Here is a 10,442-nt window from a genome sequence, read left to right as displayed (position 1 = left end):
TTTCGGATTAGGATGACGTTGTTCCGTGATGACGTTGCTTGCGTGGTGAAGATGGTCGTTGAAGCATTACGCGTTGTGAAGACGTTTACGAGGTAAGAGTATCGTTGTAAACGTAACGCGTAGAAAATGCTTCGTGGTAAAGGCTGTTTCCCCAATTAAAACCAGTTCTGCCAATCATCACATCTCCAGAGCTGCAATACACATAATTGGCTGGGAGTTTTAACAAACCTGGCTCAGAGAACAAAGACTCACATCTGAGCGCGCAGGAAAAGTCGATGGGTATTAACTGCTGAATACTTGGCAGGGATTAGCTATCTAGCAGTGAACAAGAACAGTTGGAAGAACAAAGGTCAGCTTTAGTACTACCTCTTTTGACTTGGAGATGCCAGGTAGGGATTCTCCTATTAATCCTCAAGACTCTTCTAGATATTCAGGCTCCAGAAATGATAGGCGGGAAATCCAGTTTTGACCATCAAGTAGACAAATAGCCAAGAAGCTGAAGACAAGCCGGTCTGGTGGCAGCTGGGTCTTGCCCTGCTACAGCAGGAGATCCTAGGTAATTTGACAGGATGGCAAAGAGGAAGTGTTGCAAAAGGAAGTAGCGGGGACTGTGATAAGATAAGACTGATTGGTAGATTTTCTCCAATCACTGTCTAATGTACAGTATAAATCTGGCACCTTAACCACCACCTCTTCTGAACAATCCAGGACCAGGGAAGAAGTTATCTGAAGAAGATGGCCCTGGTGGAAGATGAATCATGACTTCTGACTCCTTCCGTAAGAAGAGGTCTCACGCAAGGGCTCAAGGACTCCAGAATCCTGCTGCCACTCATGGAATATAACTGCTCTCTAAGGGCAAGTGGTTGCCCTTCTGTTTACCTGCTTCACGGACACAAAATGCAGGACTGCTGACTCAGAAAGGGCCAGGCTGGTTAAGGATGACTAGATGCTGCTAGACCTAGCTGGCGAGAGGCCAGAATCCCAGGCGAATGCCTTGAAGAGCTAGGGGATGCAGAATTGACCAGAAGAAGCTTTCACAGCAGCTGGGGACTAAATCTGAATGAAAAGCTTTTGATATGGACAACCTGCTTGGTGTATCATAGAATTGTTACATTACAGTTGGCATGAAATTTGTCCTATGTCCAGTACAACAGGAACTGTTGCCTTTCCACAGTGTTTGACCTTTTCTTGGCTCTTTTTGCCTTAAAAACATACAGCTTCATATCTCTAGTTCACCATAATCTATTTCTATGCTCTCTTTGTCTTTTTCATTGTTAAATTGTTCTGTATTTTTCTAAATTAATTTGGCAATTTTATTGTATTGTACTCTTTGCTTTAAAAGTGTTGGCACTGCTTGAGCTTAGTACATAGTTCTCTGAGATTGCCTGCTGCTTGTGCTATAGCTACGAAGTGGTGAGCAGAATTTCTCTCTAATGCACATACATGGCATTTCGCTGACATATAAGACACTTACAGCCCACTGCCATGCCGAGATCTTAAAATATTAGATGATGCAGACTTGATCGAAGCGTGCAGGCATCTGCGCGATGTGGCCATCATCACAAGATTCCGCATGATTAGGATCCTACACCGAGTATACACTAGAACTCAACTGCACTTGATTGGGGAAAACAGGGAATGATTTATGTTTGAGAGGTGGTGGGCTGAGGGGGACATATATACATACCTTGTGGGACTTCTCTAGGATTCAGATCTTCTGGAACATTGGTCGGAAAATGAGGACAATCACAGGTTAAGATGTAAACCTAAATCCTGCTCTAGCGATCCTGGGTATATAGAGGGACCGGACCATACCTAAATACTCACTGAGGTGATGTAATATTGCCCTGGCGGTGGCTCTGAATTGTTTGGACACACTGGGGCATATGTATAAGCCCCTACGGCCACGAGAACATCATTTTTTCCGAGATTCCTGTGGCGATAGGGGCTTTGCCGTATTTATAAGGCAGCGTTAAGCCATGTGGCTTAACGCTGTCTGGAAAATAAGGCCCCCTTTCACGCTTAGCGTGAAAGGGATGGGCAGTGGGTGTTGTGGTGGGCGTTCCACCGCAACCCCCACTGATTTTGACATTTGCCCTATTTACACCGGTGGCATAAATAGGAGGCAGCACCAAAATTAATACCAGGGAAAACCTTGCCTTAACTTGGCGAAACGAGGAGATATGCTTCATTTCTCCTCGTTTTTATTTTTCCAATAAGCAGCACACATAGAAGTGGAAAAACAGTATTTAAAGATTGTTTATGTACAAGTTATCCCTTCCTGCACATAAACAATCTTCCCCTGCAAGCAGACACCTGTGTTGGCTCTAGGCTGCTAAGTGTAGCGCCAGCACAGGGGGAAACGCAAGACTGCACCATACTCTTGTAAATATGTTGCAGCCTTGCGTTTCTGAAGTGGCGGAGTGAGGCGTTAAGCCATGACAGCTGACGCCTCACTCCACTGCTTCTTTGTACATATGCCCCACTGTGTCCCAGATAACATGGATTTATTGGGGCATGGTTGGGATAGTTGGATGTTCAGTTGTGTACTGTTTATTTTGGTCTGATATCAACTTAATAAACTGTCTTAAAAAAAACTGTGTGTTGACCTAGCCACAGTGGTTTTTATTGAGTTGACAGGGGTACCTCCCTGCCAAATGTAGAACTCAATTCCTGACAGCATGTATGTCTGTCTGTATGTTCTTTATGAGCACCTGCAGTGTTGTCTGTAGCTTATAATTTAGGCAGATTTAGTGACTTTGTCAATGCTTATTATATAACCTTTCCTTACTTTACAGAGGTGTCTTCCATTGCTCTAATCATAACTTGTAAATATAAGTTACATTTGGAAAAAAGAAAGGTTGTTTATGTTGAGTATAACACAGGGAGAGCTGAACTATTATCGTGTTATGTTCTGTTATTCGATGATTGTGCTGAAACAGCCATTGGTGTTCCACCCTAGCCCTGTACCCTTGTCTGCCTTTACATGAAAGGAGATACATTGACAGGCCTGACAGTTGGTCAAGCGTGCAGAGAGTTAGAGACAGACAGATAAGCAAAGAGATGCTAGCCACAAGGGGAGACAGCTTCCCATGCGATTATCCCCTGGCCATGCACTTGTTTGGCCCCTAAACATCTGCAATTAATATGTATGGAAGGACACGTCGAGGTCAACAGGAAACAAATAGCGTGGCTCACAGCACAGCCTAATGCTGAAGTGTATCTTATTATGAGGTTCCATCGCAGACAGAAGTTGCACTGAGAGGCCAGTGAAATGACAGACACACAGAGTCAAAGATCAAGCATTGGAAATTGGGGCTTAATGTTAAACTCCGCGTCATAGGCAGTAAGCGCTATATAAATGCAGACACAATACAATGCGTCTATTTGTGCCTTCAGCGTGTTGCTTTCAGGAAATGCCACACATGGCTGCTTACGTGTGTGAAGCTGCATATTTCAGAGATGTGTACAAATAAAGAAATCAAGCATGTCACAACAAGTACATTTTCCTTCAGATGATTTATTCACTGCAGCAAAACAAGGTGAGCAGGGCATGACTGAGAAGGAGCTGCCTCTTTTCTGGTGATGTCACTGTAGTCTGAAGCAGGAAGTTGGAAGATCATTGGCTGACAGGTGGAAGTAAGAACATATCTTGCCGGCTTTTGTTCCCTGCGAGGTAAAAGTATAAAAGGAACCATTACAAAGAAGTACAAGCTACGTATATTCATGAATAATAATAACATGTGTGAAAGGGTACCCCTACTGTTGAAAGCTCCACAAAAGTAGTTTTTTCAGGGTCACACTAAATCCCCGTTGAGAGAGTGTGAGCTGACTGAACCACCATGCTGTGCATAGCAGAGCTCTGATATTTCCCTGGTCTATGTGTGAGTAGCTCATCCTGTACAGGATTTTTATTTGCATTCTGGCACGCGTAGTCCTAAGTTTATAAAGGCATAAAAAGGACCACATTCCCTTGCAATAAAAGAAAGAATCCTGGGCTAGTTTGCCTAGCGATATCTGATATTGTGTTTAAAGCACATGTATTTTCATGTTAGCAAGTATACAAAGCAATCCTATGACACTCTCTCAGTTATGAAGGCATACTGGAAGATATGTATGTGCTACATTCCCTGAGACTCTAATATATTCACGTGCCTCCTGTTTATTCTGAAGTATGCTAAATGTGGAGTAGTTTCCTGATTGTCTCATCGCCTATTAACATAGTTGTGATCAATTTGTTTTTTTACACAATCTCAGGTAAACTTTTGCACATGTGACCACACTGTTCACTTTTCAATAATGATATATATATATTTATTTTTAGGACATAGCTGAGAGGTCTAAAAAAGGGAGCTACGCAAATGCTCATGACAGGTCACTGGCCTCCCCCATTGCCAGCTAAAGTAAAATACCATTAGCAAAAGAAATCATGCTCAGATGTTTTTTTTCCAGATTCAAATTTAAAAATGGAAAGTTTCTTGCAAACGTTACTGTGTTTTTTGATAACTAATGGTGAGTGTGAACAATGCGGAGCTCAGCGAAGTAGGACTGGTCATGTCAAGTACCGAATGGTAAAATCTACACACGTTTTCATGCAAATAATGTCGACTGAAATTGATCGTGTGCATGCTGGCCAACCAAAGTGTCATTCTGGATATTCAGAAAACCTGTCAGGTGGTTCGATGGCCGCAGCCTACGGTGTGGCAGGCTATCAGTGCAATGTGAAAGTGACATGCTCCTTGTGCAGGTGACAGTCTACTGCATGAAGAGTGATGTAAAAGCTCAAGTCAATCTCAATTTATTTTGTTGAGTCCTTACTGGTGTAGCCTATCTGCTAGGAAGTGCTCTAAACGGTGCCTTGTGTACACCTATTCAATGATGTGTCTGCCCACTGAAAGTAAAGCAATGTCAAGTTTTTGCTTTTTTAGCAGTCACTAAGCAAACACCTTTGAGTTTGTAACTCCGGGTATTTGCAGATTTTGACTTTCTTTGGTTATGACATCTGCTCTGTAGAATTTTAATCAAAAGGTGTTGGCCTAATAAATGGAATGTAGTAAGCTGCAGGTGCATGGAGTGTAGTGAAGAATGCAATAAACAGGAGGTAAGGGGTATAGGGATAAAAACCGTGTCATTGTGACTGAGCTGTGCAAAGAGAATACCGCACAGATTCAAGAAGGTGACCACTTAGGGGCATAATTACAAAGAATTGGCGTAGGGCAGGGCCGCAAGTCATTTTGCTGCGCTGTCCTACACCAATTTGAAAGGGCAGGAATGCACCATATTTACAAAATACTGTGCATTCCTGTCCTTTCAGCCAGTGCTGGCGCACAATTAGCAGCCGTATGTCAACTCAGGCACCCTTGCACCATGGTGCAAGACTGTCTGTGTTGTTGTCATGGTTGTTTTTGTGCATGAAGGCATTTTCCATGTTCTATGTGTGCTGCAGAACGTAACATGTGGAAAGAGGAAAAACTAGAAGAAATATAAACTGTTTTCCTTGTTACCCCTGCTCTAGGGAGGCCCAAGGTTTTGATGCTGACCCAGGTTTACAAGATATTGTAAATCTGGGGCTGCATTAACGTCCATGGGTGTTGCGGTGGGAACACCCACTGCAACAGCCATGGAACGCCTCTTTAACGCACATTAAGGAAAGGCAGCAACTTGCTCTGCTTTGCCTTACTCCATATCTACAAGGCAGTGAAAAGTCACGTAGGGTGGATTTACATGGCCTTGTAGATGTGGCTAAGCCCTGTGCGCCATCGGTACATCACAAAAAGTGACGTTTCAGTGGCGCACAGGGCTTGTAAATAAGCCCGTAGTACCTATAAAATGGCAGTCATGTACATTATTTTAGCCTTAAACTTACATCTTGGTCCTACTAGTTTTTGTCAATTTCTATGTAAATGTGGTGTCGTGTTCAGTGTCCATGGAGATCTTATAATATGATCGCTGGATAAAGGAGACTAAGGGGCTTATTTATGAATTGCTTGCGCCACTAAAGCGTCACTTTTTTTGATGCTCCGGGGGCGCAAGCCTCTCAATCATATCTATGAGGTGACGCAAAGCCACTCTGCATGGCTTTGCATGGCCTCATAGATATGGAGTAAGACAAAGCGGCACAAGTTGCTGCCTTGCCTTACTGTGCATGAAGGAGGCATTCTATTGGCGTTGAGGAGGATTTTCCCAGGCTTTTGACGCTGCCCCAGATTTACTTAATCACATAAACCTGGGACAGCGCCAAAACCTTAAGCCTCCCCAGAGCAGGCGTAATGAGGAGAAATGTTTTTATTTCTCCTCGTTTTTCATCTTTCCATGTTTGCAGAAAGAGGAAAATGCCTCTAGAGATTGTTTTGGTCACGGAAGGTGCCCCTTTCTGCACAAAAGCAATCCTGCCTGCAACAGAGCCCCCTTGCACTACGGTGCAAGAGTGAATAGGTGACGTTACAACGCATGCTATTACATCGCATGCCGTTGCGACGCAAACCTTTACTCTGACTTTCTGTCGGGGTGCGCTGGAAGTTGGAATAGATTAATTTTCTATTCCAACTCCAGTGTGTGCAACAGTAGGGAAGGTGTTGGAGTTAAATCCAACACTTTCTACCCACTGCTGCACACCTTTTGCGTTGCAAGGGCATGTGATGTAAAGGCATGTGTTGTTACAGTTTCGTTGTAAAGGCTGTCTCCCTGCAAGGCTCCCTACATTGGCGCTAGGCAGCAAATTCTGCACAAGCGCAGGGGGAAAGGACAGGAATGCACTGTATTTAATAAATACAGTGCATTCCTGCCCTTTCACATTGGCGTAGGGCAGCGCAGCAAGCAGACTTGTGGCGCTGCCCTACACCCATTTCCTCATAAATAAGATCCTAGGTTTCTAGATCAATTTAGCATTACGCAATAAAATTCTGGTATTTGAGAAGTACATTGAAATGCGTTCATTGCCATGAGGTACACAAACTGAGGGGATATATTATAAAGTAGTTAATGCACAGAGGCAGAGTGTATTCTGACGCTGATTGAGAGCACCTGTGTTCCATTGTGCAAAGAAGACATAACCAAGAAAACAGGAAAAATGTTGAAACTGTGAAAACCTTGCTTGTGCGAGGCCGTTACAGTAGCACTCAAAATAAGCTGGGGTGAAGCAAAAACAATTGTGAGTTTGATAAAACAACTTTGTGCCAGTTTTACAGGGTTTATGTTTAGGTACAATGGTGTTAGTTTGCACATCAAAAATCCAAAAGAACACAGTAAAGCAAACATAGTGCAAATTCAGAACTGAGTATCAGGCATAATTTAAGTTAAGAGAAAGTTTTCATTGTTTCAACAGATTGTTGCTTGTTGAAAAAAGGTCTCTTGACACCGCAGTGCCATTAGAAGACTCCCTGCAATAAGGTAATCGCGTTTTTTAAGCAAATGAATAACTTCAAACCACAAACATCACATACGGTCTAGAAAGGAAGAGTAAAAGAGCAGAATCATTTCAAAGACAAAAAGAAAAGTGAAAATTCATGAAAAATATTAGTTGTCATTGGAAAAAGAAGTAGTTTTCAGGATACTTGAGAAACAGCCATACTAAGTGGGCCCGATTCACAAACAGCCTCCACATTCGTGGAGAAAGCGCAAGAGTGTGGTGGGATCTCCACGATGAGAACCTGCTATTCGGAGATCCCGCCATGAGTGTGGAGATCCCCCCATGACTACGGAGCCTCCACCATGAGTGTGGAGATCCTGATATGAGTGTGGCGATCCTGTCATGACTACGGAGCCTCCACCATGACTACGGAACTTCCACCATGATTACGGAGCCTCTACAATGACTGCAGAGGCTCTTGGTGAATCGGGCCCTCAGGTTCACAAACTCTAGCATTAAATAATAAAAATGGTATAAACTTTGAAAGACAGTGTGCCCTCCTATGCATCTGACTTAAAGGCATTATTTCAAGCCTTTTGCCAAGACATTTCTTTGGCTTTGAGGTGTTACATGGTACAAGGTGCAGGTTCCTTTAAATGCCAAAAGAACACTGAAGTGTTGAGAACTCCATTGGGCACAATAAAGGTAGAGGGACAATAAGGGCTGGTGTAGACCTCCTGCTCTAAAATAACAATGCTTTTCTTTCTGTTTCTCCCTGTTTAAGTTAGAATGTTCTACCTTGGAAAGGTGGAAAATTCTAAAAGTGTTATAATCAAACTACTCATGCTATTCCTATAATTGGAACCCCTTTTGCTTTCAACGTGGGTCCATAAATTGGGCACTGGGCCTCAACAACGGGCTAGAATACTATGTAAATTGCCGAAATATAGAGTATACGCCAATCTCACTTACAGACCTTTATAGACATGTGAATGAATCAGCAGGTACTGCCAAAGCCAATGGCATCAGGGACATATCAAGAAAGAGCATGTGTAGCGATCCTTTTAGACACATATAAACAATGATAGATAATATTAATTATTGAAGAATATTACCTTGAATTGATTAGACATGAACTTTAACTTCTGCTTTAACTCCAAGGAGCACCTCACATTTTTCTATCAGCTTAGGACCCTGCAAATAGTGAAGAGATATTTGAGAGAAGAATTCTGTACAATGGTTTTGGTATATTCACAACCAGATACCATAAGGTCTTCTTATCCTCTTGCAATGTTACTGAGGTATGATGCTGAGATTCAAAGGTAAGGGCAGGTCTTTCCAATATATGGTTTGATAGTTCTCTAGAAATGCAAAGTTTGTCTACGTTCCTTCCATCTTGATTTCATTTGTTGATTTATCTACTTGTGGTTTTTTAATAGTTCTTTACACCATTGTTTTTCATGCAATGTATAAGATATAGCACAATAGTAGCTGCTACGGTGACAAAAAATAAAATACAATTACAAAAATTCCAAGATGACAAGTTGGGCAAGGGAGAAATGGAAACTTATGGGCAGTACCTCAGAACAATCTGACTCTTCAAAGGGGTTGAAATTAGTTACACCTGAGCCATGTCACGAGACAAAGAGCCACTTTTAGAGGTACCTGCTAAATCATTGGTCATACTGCTGCTGCCGCAACTATATACCTTATTCACAACATGCCCTATTACAGCAGACTTAGGGCTTTGCATGCTTAAATTGGGAATATCTTGTAGAAATACTGTTTCTGCATTTTCTTCCAAAATTCTATATTTGTTTGTACCGACTACTTTTAATGGGAAACGTCCTTTAGGACAAAGCCGGAATCACGCTGTGCCTTCACAGCTCCGGCAATATAACGAACACGTCTTTAGCACGCATTCCTTCAGCACACAAGTTGTTAAAAAGACTTGCTTTAGGGGATCATTGGTGGAATGGTGTTGGATGTAAAGTCCAACACCTTCCCTAATGTTGTACAGACAGGAGTCGGAATAGTAAATTAAACTATCCCAAAATCAAGTCGTTCTAATGACTTGCACGCTGAAGAAATGCATGCTAAATACGTGTTCGTTCTAATGAAGGCATTCTGAAGCCATAACTGCTAAATGGAAGCGGAATACCTTCATACATTTGTTTTAATGGCCATGCTTTTTTCTGTGCTTTATAATTACCATAATTTAACCTCTTCTATGCCCATGACGAGATAGTCTCGTCATGGAGCGCGGTTGCGCTGTGCCCATGACGAGACTATCTCGTCATGGACCTCTCCCGCTAATACAATGCACGGCACAGGAGGGGGAAAGGGCGGGGCACTGAAGGGGTTAAATATTATAATGTTTATAAAACAGTAACACCACTCTATTACTGTGTATCATTGGTGAAAAAGATGACCAAGAACTATTCCCAAGTAATTCACACTATGGATCACATCCAGTGGATGGCTGAATCAAAAAATGAAATTCAAAGTTTCCACAATCAACGAAAGAGCTGCATGGAACCTCACAGTTAGCGACCCATTCACAGTCATTGACCATTAAAACAGGCAAGGGGTGAATCACTAAACCTTTGTAGTAAGAAGGTGTGACTGTCTCTAGTGGTACTCCTGCCTTACTACTGTATTCCAGGAGTAAGCCAAGAGCTTTGCATGAGCAGGACACAGCTAAATCTGTGTCAATGGGCTTGCAGATCTTTGGCATTTTGCAGTGGTGCCTCTGATTACTGCAGCATGGATGGAATGAAACAACAGATACCAAACGTTTCTTGTTGGTCATGTATGTATATTGTTACCATAATGTTACCTATTGCTAAATATGTCATATGGTATTTGTTACCTCTACAGTAAAGCATTCAGCGTGGTTATCGGCTTTGCAACAATGTTCCATCATAGCCAGGAATTCTTTAATGACTTTAGTCATTTGTTCCTCTGTGATGTCGGGCTTCTGTTTTATCAAGTGGATAAGGAACCTGTTATGAGAACAAGATAAAAATCTGAAGTGAGTGGAAGACATTTAATGTAATCAAAATGAAAAACGTTTGCAACAGTGTACCCTGCA

At 42.3% G+C, this 10,442-nt stretch overlaps 1 protein-coding gene across 1 annotated transcript in view; it reads right to left on the bottom strand.

The window, feature by feature from the left end:
• Positions 1 to 3,500: 3,500 nt before the first annotated feature.
• The window catches only part of LOC146866402 (serum albumin-like), a 57,636-nt gene continuing 50,694 nt past the window's right edge, over positions 3,501 to 10,442 (bottom strand). Inside the window, exons 13-15 of the mRNA XM_085636472.1 lie at positions 10,221 to 10,353; positions 8,464 to 8,542; positions 3,501 to 3,669 (exon numbers count right to left, since the gene is read on the bottom strand). Of these exons, the coding sequence (XP_085492598.1) occupies positions 8,474 to 8,542; positions 10,221 to 10,353 (202 nt within the window). The 3' untranslated portion in view covers positions 3,501 to 3,669; positions 8,464 to 8,473. The remainder of the gene's footprint in view (positions 3,670 to 8,463; positions 8,543 to 10,220; positions 10,354 to 10,442) is intronic.

This window comes from Triturus cristatus, chromosome 2_1 (assembly GCF_964204655.1).
Source record: "Triturus cristatus chromosome 2_1, aTriCri1.1, whole genome shotgun sequence".
Classification (NCBI taxonomy): Eukaryota; Metazoa; Chordata; class Amphibia; order Caudata; family Salamandridae; genus Triturus; species Triturus cristatus.
Note: the sequence above shows the minus strand (reverse complement) of the source record. Positions and strands in the feature narration are given on the sequence as shown.